Source organism: Erythrolamprus reginae, chromosome 8, assembly GCF_031021105.1.
Source record: "Erythrolamprus reginae isolate rEryReg1 chromosome 8, rEryReg1.hap1, whole genome shotgun sequence".
Taxonomy (NCBI): domain Eukaryota; kingdom Metazoa; phylum Chordata; class Lepidosauria; order Squamata; family Dipsadidae; genus Erythrolamprus; species Erythrolamprus reginae.
The window spans coordinates 18,611,418-18,628,838 of NC_091957.1; the positions used below are offsets into that span (position 1 = coordinate 18,611,418).

Genomic DNA, 17,421 nt, shown 5'->3' on the forward strand with positions numbered 1-17,421 from the left:
CAGAAGGCTTCTTCGTTGGCTGCCAGGAGCTTCCATTCCTTTCCATGCAAGGAAAACTCCATCCATCCACGCTTCTTCTCCTCTGCCATGTGAGTCTCGGGGCTGCCATTCGAGAGAAGAAGCGAAAGGGGGAGGGACAGAGAGGAAAGAGATGGGTTAGGAAAGAGGCAAAGAGGGGTGTGAAATTCAGACACACAAATTTTTAATGTTAGAGAAACGGGACCGTTGGGTTATCAACCAAGGCTCAAAGGATGTTGGCACTATATCATTATCATTATCATTATCATTATCATTATCATTATCATTATCATTATCATTATCATTATCATTATCATTATCATTATCATTATCATTATCATTATCATTATCATTATCATTATCATTATCATTATCATTATCATTATCATTATCATTATCATCATCATCATCATTATTTTATTATTATTGCTATTATTATTATTACTATTATTATTACTATTATTATTACTATTATTATTATTATCATTATTATTTTATTCACAAAAACCAGTAATACACAGCAAACGAGATTTATATTTTGGATTTTGTATCACAATATCACAAGTCAAACACTTCCCAAGAGTTTAGGACTGTGTGATGTATTTTCGTATGATGGCCTTTATGTATTACAACTTCTTCTTCTTCTTCTTCTTCTTCTTCTTCTTCTTCTTCTTCTTCTTCTTCTTCATCTTCATCTTCATCATCATTATCTCTTATTCATTAAACATAAAATTCAGAACTGAACATTTTAAGATGTATCGCAAATATCATTGACTGGCACTGATGGTGGATATGGCATAAAAACCAAATAAATAAAACAAATAAATAAATAAAATATGGGTTGCTGTCAGCATCCTAGGTATCGACCAAGTATTCTTAAAATCATCATCTTCTTCTTCTTCTTCTTCTTCTTCTTCTTCTTCTTCTTCTTCTTCTTCTTCTCCTCCTCCTTCTCCTTCACCTCCTCCTTCTCCTTCTCCTCCTCCTTCTCCTCCTCCTCCTTCTTCTTCTTTCTTCTCTTCCTCCTCATGTTTGATGCTCATGTTGCCTAATTAACTATATTATATATATCAGGTGTAGAGGAAAAAACTTGATGTGCTAGAAGAAAACTAACTACAGTTTTGAAACCAGCATGCTTAATTAACTATTAAAAAAAGCTCAAAAATCACACTCAAGAGAAATTGTGTTACAAATTGTTCCCCGGGGTAGTCTTTCCATAGTTAGAAAAACCACGTCCACCTTTAACTTTTCTAGAGGTTCACTTTTTCCTTTCTGCTTCTTCGTAGGGCAGCAAACGAAGCTGGTAGGGGGACTGAAGGCCCTTCAACCTTCTGGAGATCCCAAGAAAGAGCCAGAGATTTCTGCCAGGAAGGGGATCGGAAACTAGCCAACGGTGACCTCCCATTGGCCACTGCCTTCTATGTCACTGGATTCCTTCTCTGCAGCCCGATTGCTGTCAACAAAATGGTGGCTCTTGAGAAGAAGGCCCAAGCCAACATAGTCACCATTTTGGAGAGCTGGTGTCGAGGGGAAAGCCCCATCCCAAAGTTCAGGAACCACCCTTCGAACCCGCCACCGCTCGATGTTGCCATGGCAGCTGCTCTCCTCCTGGCCTTTGACCCTCACAATGTGACTGCCTTGCTTTTCAAAATGGCCGCTTTGTTGAAGGCGGGCCACCCTCCTCTCCGCGTGGCCAGCCAGTGTGACAGTCTCCTTGAGGCCCAACCATGTGTGGAGCTGGTTCTCACCCGCGCTTTGGCCCTGGTGCTGTCACAAACACGTGTCGAAGATGGGATCGCCGAATACCTCCGGGCCTTTGCAGAAAGTCAGAACGAGACGGTGGCGTTCGTGAGCCATAGACAGAGTCGATACGTGGAGAAGATCATCCAGGCTTGTATGGACTGCCTCTCACTCCCGGACGACTGTCAGAAGAAGCAACTTAGTCGTGGAGATCTTTGCTATGACTTCCTGGCTGCCATAGCTCCCCAGGACCTCCGGGTCTGCCCCCTTCAGGCCCGGCGTCTTTTCAAGCAACGGATGTACGAGGAATGCATGTCCTTCTCCAGCAGGGCCTTAGAAGCCTTCTCCACCAGCAGTTCACCAAGTGGCCAAGGGACGTTGAGTCTCCTCATGCACCGAGCGGCGGCTTCCTTCGCAATCGGAGGCCACATCCCAGAGATGTTGAAGGACCTCATAGCCGCCTTCGAAGCTCACCCCAAGCTGGCCAAGAACTTCTTTGAAGCTCTCTTCTCTCCAGGAGAAGCGGGAAGAATCGAGAAGTACAGCTGGACAGTCCTGGAGGCAGATTTTGCCACTTACAAAGATACTGTCCGCGTGAGGGATGAAGTCCGGAGTAACGGCGGCCAAGAGTTGATCCCTCCCGTTCTCCGTACACTCCATTTCCTGGTTCAAATCACCCCGCCGGGGTCTCTGCGAGAACTGAACGTCCGTCTCGCTGATTGCTACCTCTTAGAAGGCGACATCTCGGCCTCTTTAGAAGTCTGCGATCATCTCCTGGCCTCGGCGGAAACGACGTATCAGAACACCCTTCTGGCCCAACGCGGTTTCTGCCACCTCCATGCCAACCGCCGCCCCGAAGCCCTCCGAGACTTCCAAGCGATCCTTGAAGACCTCACGCCACACCCGAGCAGCTGTGTCAAGGCCCTGTGCGGCCGAGGCCTGATCCGAGCCTGGGCCGGCCAACCGTATCTCACCGCCTTGGATTACCTGACGGCCTGCGGACTCAGGTTCGAAGAAACAGGCTTTGCGATCAAGGCCTACATCCCTTGGAACCAGAGAGGGTTCCTCTTGGTCAACCTTCAGGAGCAAATCCAGGAAATGCTGGAGACCAAGGAGAAAGTCCGTTGCAGGTCCGAGGAGCGTTTGGAGAAACCAGGATGGCTGGACGGCCTCCAGAAGGACGGGTGAGTCAGCTGGCTTGGAAAACCACCAGGTTTGTCTCCCGGCCTTTCACGGTTTTGACGTTCTCCATCTTTTCTGGCCTCCCCAAAAGTTGGCATCGTGAAATAAAACACAGGGTTGTTGTTTATTTCTTCTTCATCTGTATCGCCATCTGTAATAGCCGTAAAAACAACTATGGAGATAACGTGTTTAATGAACAAGAATATTTTATTTTTATTTTTTTTTATTTTTTTTTTCACTTTGGTCAGTTTTATAATTTTTTTTATTATATTACAAAGATTAAAAAAGGAAGAGCAAATGTATCTTATTTTACATCACTATTTCGACATATACTTATAATTATATCATCATTATACTTATCTTCTTAATTATTTTATACAGATATTTCATATCATTTCAAAATAAAGAGATTATTATATCAATAATTCAACATAAATTCTAAACTTTCTGTCTACATGTTTTGTACGTTCTTGCCCTTCCTTCACCCATACAAGAATATTTTAATTTGAATATCTTGTATGTGTGTTTATGTGTTTGTATATTGTGTTTATGGTTTTTTTCCCTCTATACCAGCGGTCCCCAAACTACGGCCCACGGGCCGCATGCGGCCCACTGAGGCCATTTATCCGGCCCGCGGGTGAGTGACAGGAGCACATATAATTTTCCATGAATAAAATGTGGTATTTTGTTAGTAACTAATATCAATCATCAAAAAAGTTGCAAAAGTTTTTTTTCTAATTTTGTCATCCAGTTACATTCATTTTCTTTTAATTAAATTCCCTCCTCAAAAAAGTACACCAATTATATTTCTAACTTATTAACCATTATGCCAAAGTGCTTCCTTCTTTATACATTTTTCTATAAGCCAAGAAAACCTTGTATAGCAAATCAGATGTTAACAAAAGAAAATTAAAAACAAAACATAAACATATATGAATTTCAGACTTCTTCCCCACCCTCTAAATAGTATGTTCCCATTTTGTTTTTTACTTTAAAATAATGTATGTGCATTGTGCATAGGGATTTGTTCATAGGTTTTTTTTATAGTCCGGCCCTCCAACAGTCTGAGGGACAGTGAACTGGCCCCCTGTGTAAAAAGTTTGGGGACCCCTGCTCTATACAGTGTTCCCTTGTTTATCACGGGTGTTACAATCCAGAGCCACCCGCGGTAAATGAAAATCGGCGAAGTAGGGGCACTATATTTATACACTATTCTAAGGCTTTACAAACCCTCCCCCACACTTTTACGCTACATAAACCTCTCCCGTTCCCTTAATAACTCTTCCCACACTGTCCTGTGCATGTATTGTGCCTTTACACTTAGTGTAAAATGTTTTGAATTCCTAAACCTACACAATGAAATGATGCTCCGCGTGAAGTAGCCGAGTGTAGGACCAGACTCAGAGATGGGGAAGCTGCGCACAGACAAAAAGTAAACAACACGCTACTATACTGAGCCAATCGGGCTCTGGGATACAAAGCAGCACTCTGGTTGGTCACTTCTCCATCAATCAACCAATCGTGTGTTGTTTACAATCTCATGCAGGCAAGTAGGGGGAAAGAAAACCCACAGAGCAGCGAAAATCCGCGATATATTTTCCCAATTAATATTTTATAAAAACCCGCGATGCACTTAGTCCCTGAAAGGTGAACCGCGAAGTGGCGAGGGAACACTGTATTTTTTTAATGCATATATTTCAATATGGCAATCATTAAGTGTTGTACCACATGATTCTTGACAAATGTATTTTTTTCTTTTATGTATGCTAAGAGCATATGCACCAAGACCCAGGGGAAGAGCCTTCTCTGTGGCGGCCCTGGCCCTCTGGAACCAACTCCCCCCAGAGATTAGAATTGCCCCCACCCTCCTTGTCTTTCGTAAGCTACTTAAAACCCACCTCTGACACCAGGCATGGGAATTGAGATGCTCTTTCCCCCTAGGCCTTTACAATTTTATGCATGGTATGTCTGTATGTATGTTTGGCTTTTTATATTAATGGGTTATTAATCATTTTTAGTATTGGATTGTTATTGTACACTGTCTTATTATTGCTGTTAGCCGCCCCGAGTCTCCGGAGAGGGGCGGCATACACATCCAATAGATAGATAGATAGATAGATAGATAGATAGATAGATAGATAGATAGATAGATAGATAGATAGATAGATAGATTAAATAAATTAAACAAACAAACAAACAAATAAACAAATAAACAAACAAATAAATAAATAAAAATTCCTTGTGTGTCCAATCACACTTGACCAATAAAATTATATTCTATCCTATTCTTCAATAAAAATTATTTTAAAAAGAGAGAGAGAGAGAGAGAGACGGAGAACCGGAGTGGTCCACGCGATGAACTTGTGGGTGTGAGCATGAGCGATGAAGCTTAACCTGGGTGGAGAACTGTAGGAAAAGTTAGTATCGGGTTGACTACAGTTCGTATCCAACATGGCTTGGTTAATAAATTGGAACTTGGAAGAAAGCCAAGATTTGAAATCTGATTTATTTATTCCCCCGGATGTTAATTGGGATGCTGACATTATCCTGATACTAACATAACTCTCTCTTAAAATTTACACCCCTCCCTCCTCACCTCCACATTTCCCCGCCCCTCTTTATTTTCACTCAGGGATTCCTTTGGGATCCACCGGCTGGCTTCTCTTCTCTTGGAATTAGATGGTTCGAAGGCCCTGTCCCGCCTGCTGTGCGCCGATGCTTTGTACCAACTGGATCGCCTGGAAGAGAGCCACCAGATCCTTTGGGTGGCTCTCTCAAAGGATTCCGAGAAAGCCCCTGTTCTCGCTAGACTGGCTCTCCTTCAGCTGAAGAGAGGACGGGTGGATGCTTGCAACCAGGTGAGATCGAAACATAGAAACATAGAAGATTGACGGCAGAAAAAGACCTCATGGTCCATCTAGTCTGCCCTTATACTATTTCCTGTGTTTTATCTTAGGATGGATATATGTTTATCCCAGACATGTTTAAATTCAGTTACTGTGGATTTACCAACCACGTCTGCTGGAAGTTTGTTCCAAGGATCTACTACTCTTTCAGTGAAATAATATTTTCTCGCGTTGCTTTTGATCTTTCCCCCAACTAACTTCAGATTGTGTCCCCTTGTTCTTGTGTTCACTTTCCTATTAAAAACACTTCCCTCCTGAACCTTATTTAACCCTTTAACATATTTAAATGTTTCGATCATGTCCACCCTTTTCCTTCTGTCCTCCAGACTATACATATTGAGTTCATTAAGTCTTTCGAAGCTCCACTATAGCTCCCAATTCCAATACATCTTAATATACACTGCTCAAAAAAAAAAAAAGGGGAACGCTCAAAGAACCCATCCTAGATCTGAATGAATGAAATGTTCTCATGGAATACTTTGTTCTGTACAAAATTGAATGTGCACCACAGCCTGTGAAATGGATTGTCAATCATTGTTGCTTCCTAAGTGGACAGTTGGATTTTACAGAAGTTTGATTTACATGGAGTTATATTGTGTTGTTTAAGTGTTCCCTTTATTTATTTATTTATTTATTTATTTATTTTTTGAGCAGTGTATTTTATTTTATTTCAAAAGTTTTTATCATTTTTCTTCCACATTCAACATATACTTTCAATACATAGTTGATGGGACCTGGAGAAGGCCGGCTCTGTGGGACTCCCACTGAAAATTCCCACTGGTTGAATTCCTGGACAAACTGTTGATGGATCACATCTATCAGGTCGTCGTGGACTTAAAACAGTCGATTTAGTGAAGTTATGACGGTACTTTTTTAAAAAAAAATACTGACCAGCGTCCAGCAGAGGGCGCTCCTGTCTTTGAAATGGAACCACAGAGTCAGGTAGTGCATTCCAGGCATTTGATCACTCTTGCTGAAGTTCTATTTCCTGCAATCTAGTTTGCCATTGTTTACCTTAAGTTTGTATCTATTATGTGCTCGTGTGTTGTTGTGGTGGAAGCTGAAGTAGTCATTGACAGGAAGGACACTGTAGCGGATCATTTTATGGACTACACTTAGGTTGTTTCAAAGGAGGGGTACGAGGGTCGCCCAGAAAGCAATGCACCACATTTTCTTTTCTCAGCCTACAGTAACGGTACGAATGCGAAACTTTAGATATACAGTGGTACCTCATCATACGAACTTAATTGGTTCCAGGAGGAGGTTCGTAAGGTGAAAAGTTCGTAAGATGAAACAATGTTTCCCATAGGAATCAATGTAAAAGCAAATAATGCGTGCAAATCCTTCAGGAAAATCCCAAACTTCAGAAGGGAAGCGAACAGAGGGCAGGGAGGAGCAGCTAAAGAGGGCGGGTGGAAGAAGCAAGGCTAGGCTAAAGGGTGAGTGGGAAGGAAGAAAGGAAAGGGGGGCGCCCCTCCCTTTTCTTTCTTCAAAAGACACCCTTTCAGTTCCTTTGCAAGCACGTTGTTCTCTGCAAAAATTTTCCTCCCCCAACCTGCCCCTCCCTCCTCCCTTTTCTTTCTTAAAAAGACACCCTTTCAGTGCCTTTGCAAGCACGTTGTTCTCTGCAAAATGTTTCCTACTCCAAGCAGCCCCTCCCTTTTCTTTCTTCAAAAGAGGGGGGGGAAAGAAACCCCTTCATCCCAGCAGCAGCTGCTTGGGTTCGTAAGGTGAAAATAGTTCGGAAGAAGAGGCAAACAAATCTTAAACACCGGGTTCGTATCTTGAAAAGTTCATTGGAAGAGGCATTCGTAAGATGAGGTATCACTGTACATTATTTAAATTGTCAGGAACACATGTGTAAATTTTGCATCTCTTCAGACAGATAGTGAAGCTGCAGCAGTGTTTCGAAATGGCGTCTGTAAGGGATGGATGTTATAAGCAGCGTGTCATCATTGAATTTTTTACTGCAGAGAAAGAAACTGTTGGGAACATTCACAAACGTTTGTGTACAGTTGATGTAGAATCTGCAGTCGACAGAAGTACGGTTAGTCGCTGGGCACAGAGGGGGAGGCCATTAGAGGCGATTCGCACAGGGCAGAAATGGCTTCGTGACCAGAACAAGGAGTGGTACCGACAGGGCATACACGCCCTTGTGTCTCGCTGGAGGAAGGCCATAGAACGGGACGGAGATTACATGGAAAAATAGGGAGTGTAGAAGAAACATCCTTCTTTCTTGTGTGTAAGTTTCATTGTGTTCAATAAATAATTGTCGAAGAAAAATAAACGTGGTGCATTGCTTTCTGGGTGACCTTCGTATAAAGAGCGTGGGTCCAAACAGTGGGGGAAACCACTGTTAACAGGCACATGATTTGATAGGGCATTCTCTATTTTGACTATTTTAATTTTGTACCTCTTAAACATAGCTTCAAAATCGCCACATCCGAGGCAGCTCAATATTCGAGGATGCTAACCGCCATCCAAAATTTTCCTTTTCTTTCCTCACCGAGTGAAGTATCTGAAGACGATGATTGACACAAGCAACCTGTCCTGCCTTCAGGGATTTGTGAAAGTTTTAAAAGAAGATGACCGAGCCCTTTGGAAAAGCCACTGTCACACCAGGGCTGCAACAGTCCTGAAAAATAAACCAGGGGACGCTTATCTGAAGGAAGCCATTGCCTATCTCTCTTTGGCTATCACCGCAGCTGGTGAGTTATCCAACATTACGTTTCCTTGGCTTACAAGTTGCGTTTCTCTCTCTCTCTCTCTCTTTTATCCCCCTTGAAATCCAAGAGAAAAGCTTCTGTCCCCTTTTTGGCTGGCAACGACAACCCGTTGTGGTAGGCTGCTGGGCGAGTTAGAAGTCTCCTTGCAAATGGCTGGTGACATTGTGATGATGTGACGGAATCAGTTTGGATGGTGCCAATTAGGATAGAACAGAACATAACACAGAACGAAAATAGAATAGAAATTTTTAAAAAAAGAACAGAACAGAACACAGAATGGGTATAGAAATATTTATTTATTTATTTTATAGAAATAGAATAGAATAGGACAGAATAAAATAGAATAGGACAGAACAGAATAGGACAGAACAGAACACAGAACGCAGAACGCAGAACGCAGAACACAGAACACAGAACACAGAACACAGAACACAGAACACAGAACACAGAACACAGAACACAGAACACAGAATAGAAATAGAATAGAATAGAAAAGAATAGAATAGAACAGAATACAGAATAGAATAAACAGAACAGAACAGAATAGAATAGAATAGAATGGAGAGTCGCCATTAAAATACAAATGAAAAGTACTGAATCCATTTTTATTTTATTTTTATTTTCCCCCCCTTAGGGGCTAAGGCTGTTGATTCCCTCCTGATGCGCGCTCGTTGTTATGGGCTCCTGGGACAGAAGAAAACAGCCATATTTGATTTCAAGGCCATCTTGAAAGAAGATCCAAGAAACGTTCGGGCGCTTTGTGGGAAAGCGTTCATTCACCTGGCCCTTGATCAGAAGAAGGTGGAAATAGCGTTTTTAATTGTTTTGATTGGCGGCTTTGAATGTCACAGGACAGTGGAAGGGTAGGAGATATTCATTGCCACAGTGGAAGGAAGGAAGGAAGGAAGGAAGGAAGGAAGGAAGGAAGGAAGGAAGGAGAAAGAGGAAAGGAAGAAGGAAGGAAAGAAAGAAAGAAAGAAAGAAGGGAAATGGGAAGAAAGGAGAAAGAGAAGGAAGAAATAATGGGAAGGAAGGGAGGAAGGAGGAAGAGAAGAGGAAGAAGGGAAGAAAGAAGAATGGGAAGGAAGGAAGGATGGAAAGAAGGAGAGAGAAAGAAGAGGGGAGGAAGGCAGGAAAAAAGAAGGGAAAATGGGAAGGAAGGAGAAACAGAAAGAAGGAGAAGGAAAAAATAATTGGAAGGAAAAGGAAAGAGAAGAGGAAGAAGGGAAGAAGGAATAATGGGAGGGAAGGAAGGAGGAAGAGAAGAGGAAGGAGGAAAGAATAATGGGAAGGAGGGAAGGGGAGGATGGAGGGAAGGAAGGGAGGGAAGGAAGGAAGAAGAAAGAAAAGGAGTGGGAGAAAGGAAATAATAATGGGAAGGAAGGAGGAAGAGAAAGAGGGGGGAGGAAAGAATATCGGAAAAGAAAGAAGGAAGGAGAAAGAGAAAGGGAGGGTGGAAGGAAAGAAAGAGTAACCGGAAGGAAGGAGAAAGAGTAGGGGAGGGAGAGGGAGGCCTATAAATAAAAGAGGACAGTCTAGGAAAAAAATGTGAAGTTCAAACTTAGGTGACATAGAATTATTGCAGCTTGCAATCAATCCATTGCAATAATATTCAGCAATTATTTGCAAATGAGGTGAAAATTGATGAGTGACAGCTTCAGGTTTTTGAGAAACCGGGGTCATGTTCCGTGCCCTTCGCGTTGTTAGATCTCCCCGCCCACCCAAAAAGAGGAAGGGCTTAAATGCTTACACCTATTTCTCATCTCCACTCCTCCAGGAGTCAACCCAAGATCTGATTGCGGCTCTCGAAAGCGACTCAGCCTCCGCGGTAGCCGAAATCGGCTCCCTGAAGCCGGACGCTCAAGTTCAGATTCACTCCTTGCTGCTGGGACACTGCAAGGGCGCGTTGACGGACCTCGGCGGTAGACCACCAGACCCCCTCGCTGCGGAGGCCTTGGCGAAGCTCTCCAAAATCGGAGCGTCGTTGGTGGAAATGGACAACCAGGACAGCAAAGCACACCTGCTTTGGGTCGACCTCCAAATCGCAAGAGGTAGGAATGAGGAATAACGTCAAGTAGAACAGGCCCAGGCAGGCGTTGACATTTCCAGTCCGATGCGCGTGCAGCTTTGCTTCTCCTGCATGCGTATGGGTGTGTGTCCCGGCGTGTTTTTGTTCCTGCGCATGTGCAAAGAGCAAAATCTCACCAGGGGATGGGCGCGAGGGGGGGATTTCAGCAATTATTTTTGTTTCCACGCATGCGCAGAAGCAAAGCATCGCCCAAATCTCACTCACGCATGTGTCCCCTCATGAGATCTTGCTCCTTGCCCATGCGCAGTGCGTCCCGGCATGTTTTTGCTTCTGCGCATGCGCAGGAGACAAAATCTCACGAGGGGACACACACACACACACACAGACACATGAGAGAGATTTCGGCATTTCTTTTGCTTCCGCACATGCAAAACAAGTCGAAATCTCGGGCATGCAGGCATCCCCTCATGGGATTTTGCTTCCTGCGCATGCAAAGAAAAAACACATGCCAGGATGTGCTCCCAGGAGGCTGCAGGGAGGCCTATTAGGCCCAAAACAGAGCATGAGGGGCGTCGCACCCCCCATGGCCCATTTTTGCTCCCAGGAGGCTGCAGGGAGGCCTATTAGCTCTAAAACGGAGCATGGGGGCGGCGCATCCCCCCATGGCCCATTTTTGCTCCCAGGAGGCTGCAGGGAGGCCTATTAGGCCTAAAACGGAGCATGAGAGGCGGTGCATCCCCCTGTGGCCCATTTATGTTCCTATGAGGCTACAGGAAGGCCTATTAGGCCCAAAATGGAGCATGAGGGGCAGTGCATCCCCTCGGGGTCCATTTTTGCTCCCAGGAGGTTGCAGGGAGGCCTACTAGGCCCAAAATGGAGCACCAGTGACATTTGGCCCAGCTGTCAAATGTTGTGTCATCTCTGTCTTGATTTTGGCCCACAGGAAGACCCAAGGCCGCCCTATCGTATCTCCAGAGGACATTTGGACAAAGCGAAGCCAGCGATGCCATCAACTGTCGGCTGGGAATTTTGCAAGCAACGTTGGGCAACTTGAACGGGGTCCACGTCTTGGCTACTTTAGCAGGAAAGGAATGCAAAGACTTACAGCACCTGATGGGGTTTTTAGATGACAACCAGAGGCTAAACCTTGCTCAGGTAAGTCCACCACCTGCTTACGTAACATGACTAACCTGGGTTTAAGAGAAGAACACCGTGTTCCCATCTTGTGGGACATCCAAACTAATAAATCTTATTTATTCTTGATTTCTTGCTTTGGCCGACACGCAAAGACCACCTAGCAAAACCCAAGTTTCGATTCCGTCCACTGCACTTTGACAGTTTAAAGCCCATGTTTAATATTGGAGTGGCTGTTTCGGGAAGACTGTTTCACCCTCCGGAGGCTTCACAGGAGCTTCCTGAAGCCCAGGAGTGCAGAGTCTTCGGAGAGGGGCAGCATACAAATCTAATAAATAAATAAATAAATAAATGAATGAATGAATGAATAAATAAACAAACAAACAAACAAACAAACAAACAAACAACATCACCAAAAAGGCTTCAAGAGTTGTTAACTTAATCCTATGTAGCTTCTGCTCCAGCAATCTCATACTACTAACCAAAGCATACAAAACTTTCGCCAGACCAATCCTTGAATACAGCTCATCAGTCTGGAACCCACCACCACATTTTGGACAAAAAAAAAAATGTTCAGAGATACTTTACCAGAAGAGCCCTCTACTTCTCCACTCGCAACAGAATACCTTACACAACTAGACTTACAATCCTAGGTTGAGAAAGCTTAGAACTATGTCACCATAAACACGATCTAAGCATAGCCCATAAAATCATATGCTACAAGTCCTTCCTGTCAACAACTACTTCAGCTTCAACCACAACAACACACGAGCACATAACAGTTAGAAACTTAATTTAAACCGCTCCTAACTTGACTGTAGAAAATATGATTTTAGTAACCAAGTAGTTGATGCATGGAACTCACTACCAGACTCTGTAGTATCATCTCCTAACCCCCAAAACTTTACCCTTAGACTCTCTGCTACTGACCTCTCCTGATTCCTAAGAGGTCAGTAAGGGACGTGCATAAGTGCACCAGCGTGCCTTCCGTCCCCTGTCCCAGTGTTTCTTTTATTTTTTTACTAGTATCATGTATTTGAATATTATTATATCTAATGTTTCTTCTTATGTTTTCTTGTTACTAGTATCATGTATATGAATATTATTATATCTTTACATACCTCCAATATGTACTTGACAAAACAAACAAAGAAATAAATTAATAAATACAACTCAGGGTGGTGGTGTTATGTCGGGCTGAGCCACTAGAGGGCAATTAAAAGGAGCAGGAAGCTCCTGGTCCCTGATTGGTTAGTTGGTTTGATGTTACTGTATAAATAGAGCTGTTCCTGTCAGAGTGCGGCTCCTGTCAGAGATGAGTTGGTGTTGGTTAAATAAAGAATTCAGAGTATAATCCGTGTATATTATTATTATTATTATTATTATTTAAAAAGAAAAAGAATTCAGACTTCCTCAGAGCTGTCTGTCATAATATACTTCAGTAACGGTCATTCCCTCCCTTCGTAGGTGGCCGCCAGAGAAGCGAAGTCGATGACGAAAGACCACTGCCCTCGCGCGGCCGTGAAATACCTCACCTTAGCCATCTTGGCAAGCCGCCACAACCCACAATACCTCCGCCAGCGTGTCGCTTGCTGCACGCAGCTGGAAGATTACCAAAATGCTCTGGCCGATATCCAGAAAGTGGTCGAAAGCCACGGGACGAACAGCTTGAAAACTCGAGTGGGCGACTTCTGCTCCTGGGCCCACCTGCTCTTAACATCGTCGGACGAGGAGCAGGCTGTGAAGCAATTTATTCACGCCTTAGAGCTTGAAAAGTCTTTGGCCCTCAGCCACATCTTCGCCGGTGACAGGACAGAGGAGATATCCAAAGCTTTCCTACGGACTGGCCGGACTTATTTGGCCGTGGGCCGTTACGAAGAATCATGGACTACTGTAAAATTCGGCCTCATGGTCGACGAAAACAACCCCGAGCTTCAAAAACTGAAAGCCAGAATTAAACGGCAGGCAAACGGCTGCAAAATCCAATAAGCTATTTCTTCTTGTTGGTTTAACTCTAAGTTACGTCCTTCTTGGCCTTTCCTCCTTTCTTCCTACTGCCCGAGAAATTCCGTTAATTGTGACAAGGGAGGAGATGTTACCGGATAACCCAAGTTAAGGCAGCTCGGCTGCCAATCGGAGTAAAAATTGGGTTTATTCATCAGTGGGGTTGAAAAGAAAGAGTGAAAGCTTTCTTCAGTTTTTTCCCTCCAGTGTGGGGGAGTTTGGAAACTTTCCAAAGTTTGGAAATATATATTTTTTTCACGTGTGCATATCACAAAATGAACACCAACACAGGTTCCATCCCTATTTTTTTTTCGTTGCTATTCATGGACAACGTCACAACTTACAGCAGTTTGGTTAGTGAGTGCTCGAAGTTATGACAGCGCTGGGGGGAAAAAAGACTTTTGGATCGTTTTCCACACTTATGACCTGTCGGAGCATCCCAGCGGTCATGTGACTGGAAAATTCAGAAGGATTGGCAACCAATCTTGTATTTATGACAGGTGATGTGATTCTCCCTTTTGCAACAGTCTGACAAGTCAAGGGATTCACTCAACAACTCTGGCAAGGAAGGAGGTAAAATGGGGCAAAACTCAGTTACTGTCTCTCTCAGCGATAGACATTTTAGGTTCAATTGTGATCACAAGTCCAGGACTATAATGTGTACTAATTAAGCCAAGGAAATGCTAGAGGAAGGGAATTGCACGGATAGGTCATTCCGATGCCCTGAGTAAATTTAACATGTAAAGATTTGAAATTCTCATTCAAGGAAGATTGGGAACACCCCCTCTTTTCGTTCCTTCATTTCTTTATTTCGTTAGATTTTTATCCGGTCTTGAATAACCCCATAAGGAACCCAAACGCACATCATATTCATTTTTCTTCCAATTTTCTTTCAGCAACTACCTTAGGAAGATTGAGGTTTAAAGCAAAAAAAATAAAGAAATTAAAACATTTAGAGGAAAACAAATTCCCAACAGGAAAAGGATTGGATAGTATAGGAAACATTGTCTGATTTTTAAATCAGAAAATAATCTTATTCGTTCAGCGTTTCTCAACTTCACCTACTTGAAATGGTGGGTGGACTTCAACTCCCAGAATCCCCCAGCACAACCAACTGGGGAATTCTGGGAGTCAGAGTCGACATAACCTCAAGCGACCGAGGTTGAAAAACATCGCATAGTGTTTCGAATCTTTGTCCCCTGAAACATGAACATTGGAAATTTTGGAGGAATATTTCAGATTTGGACAGCTGGTCCTTTTGTTTTAATCTATTGTCACTGTTTTAGAATTGTGCTGTATACCACCTGACGGCAAACAATGTAAATGCTAGCTGAATACACACACACACACAGAGAGAGAGACATAGAGAGAGAGAGAGAGAGATAGACTGTTTTAAAGAAACCACTCAATGCAACGTTTTTGTGTTTGTTTGATTTCCCCGTCTCCTCTCGATAGACCTTCGCATGCCCATACATGGAATCAGTATCGGGTTGCTACTGGATAAGGACGGCTTACCGGTAGTGAAAATTGAGCTGTGCACGCAGCTTCGATTCTGCTGTGTGTGCGCGCACAGATTCCAGGAGATTGTGCTTCTGAGCATGTGCAGGAAACAAACTCTTACGCACGGGATTTCAGCAGTTTTTCGCAGAGCACTGGTAGGGCGGAATAAGGAATCCAACCCTGCGTGGAATGGTCCCACCCTAGAGTTCAAGGGTCCCCCCCAGAGGTCATATTGCCCACCCTGGTTTATAGCAGTGCCACCACAGAATTCCTTGACAGGCCTGCAGATCTGTGATGAAGAAGAATGCCTTGCGTCACGGCTGTCCTTCTCATGTTACGTCCACAGATAGCGTTATCTACCACTTCCTTAGGCCTTGTTTCACTACCACCAACCCCACACACACAGAAGGCCTTTTGGGGGGGGCATTAAAATGACAGATCTTATGTTAAGGACTATCTGTTCTCTTTGAACCGTCCACGGAAGCAGAACCACAATGTGAACACAGCCATCCGACAAAACAAAATGCCATCAAAAGGGTGGATTGACGAAGGGGATTCTATACTGTGTTGTGGTCTCTTAGGTAGTCAACAACAGTGTCACACGACACACCTCACCTGGTTCAGAAGAAACAAGGCCTCACACACTAAGGATCCAAAAATACTCTCTTTTTTGGTCTTTTTTTTTTAGTGAGGCAAATTTTCTCTGACTGAGGCAAATTTTCTTTCACTGAGGCAAATTTTCTTTCACTGAGGCAAATTTTCTTTCACTGAGGCAAACCCTACAACCACAACGTCCTTTGCGTGGTACTTGGGACAGACCGACCGTGTTCAGATTATTTTGAAAGCCTTCAACACGTTTCCCTGTTCAAAACTCAGAAGAAAATGCGCAAACAGAGAGTTCGGGACTTACCACAGTTTGTTTAGTGACCAAAGTTAACAGTGGCGTTGGAAAAAAGGGACCGATGACCATTTTTCACACTTTTATAACCGCTGCAGCATTCAATTTTTTAAAAACAGATTAACAGAGTTGGAAGGGACCTTGTAGATCATCTAGTCTAACCCCCTGCTCAAGTAGCAGACCCTGCCTCTGCTTCTATCTAGGATCAAACTAACATCCTCCTGACTGCGATGCAAGGGCTCCACCACTAGGCCACAGGAGTTTGAAAATTGATCAAAATGGAGCCATCTTGGCAACTGAATCATATTTATGACAGTCATGTGATCAAATTTCAGACGCTTGGCCACTGGACTCATAGTTACGACAGTTGTAGCATCCTCTTTGCAGTATACTGACAATTAAAATCCAGGGGATTTTATTTAACAACCGTCTTAACTAACCACCTCAGCGATTCCAACTTTAACAACCGTGTCTGGAAACAGTGCAAAACTCAGTTAACCATCTTGCTTAGTGACAGAAATATTTTCTGGAGCTCAGTCCAGTAGTGGTTTGCTACCGATTCAGTGTGTTTTTGCTGCGTGCACGCAACACAAATGAAGGTGTGTACACAGCACATCGGTAGTGGTGGAAGTAGCAATCCGCCCCTGGCTCAGTCGTAAGTGGAGGACCACCCATAAGTCAGAGAGGCTTTTTCATTTTAGAAGCATGGAGTCCTAGACCCCTGGAAGGGACCCCAAAGGTCTTCTAGTACAACCTGCTGCTTTCTCACTGGGCCACTGAGAGAACTTCTATGCTCGACAGAGACCCAGAAAAATTGTGGAATGTTTTGTGTGTGGGTTTTTGTAGTGTTCTTCAGTGTCGCCCTTCATTGGCAAGAGAAATTGTCCATCTGTGTTTCATTTTGGTCCATGAAATCTGGAACGGATCCTTTGAAACAAATCTCGACGGAGGGATCCATTACAGTCAGCGTCCTCAGAGATTTTAGCCCCCCTTAAACACACAAGTCCCGGCTCGCCTCGATAGCGTTGTTGAACCTTGTCGCCTCTCAACAATTGGCATAACTCGGCTGTCCAACATTTGGGGCAGTTTCTTGAATGGGGGTGACCATACATTCTTTCTCGGGACCCGTATAATGCGCTTCCTCTGCCTGAAACCAGGAAAAATATTTTGTTAAAAAAAATTAGAATTAATTCACAATTCACGCTTATTTATCAATGAGAATTAGATTGGGGGCATGGAAGGGAAGAACCTTCACTAAGGTCTTTGGGTTGGGAGAGCCAGAGA

At 43.6% G+C, this 17,421-nt stretch overlaps 2 protein-coding genes across 3 annotated transcripts in view; one reads left to right on the forward strand and one right to left on the reverse strand.

Moving 5' to 3' along the window:
* On the forward strand, nt 1-16,697 carry TTC34 (tetratricopeptide repeat domain 34). Its single transcript, XM_070759108.1, has 8 exons — nt 1-89; nt 1,305-2,942; nt 5,573-5,798; nt 8,362-8,554; nt 9,207-9,373; nt 10,350-10,623; nt 11,545-11,756; nt 13,203-16,697. Coding segments are annotated over exons 1-8 (3,234 nt in total). The 5' UTR covers nt 1-87; the 3' UTR covers nt 13,725-16,697.
* The window catches only part of TNFRSF14 (TNF receptor superfamily member 14), a 24,641-nt gene continuing 23,425 nt past the window's right edge, over nt 16,206-17,421 (reverse strand). For both annotated transcript variants that reach the window (XM_070759109.1, XM_070759111.1), the window contains one exon: nt 16,206-17,284. In XM_070759109.1, coding sequence (XP_070615210.1) covers nt 17,183-17,284 — 102 coding nt within the window. In that variant the 3' untranslated portion in view covers nt 16,206-17,182. The remainder of the gene's footprint in view (nt 17,285-17,421) is intronic.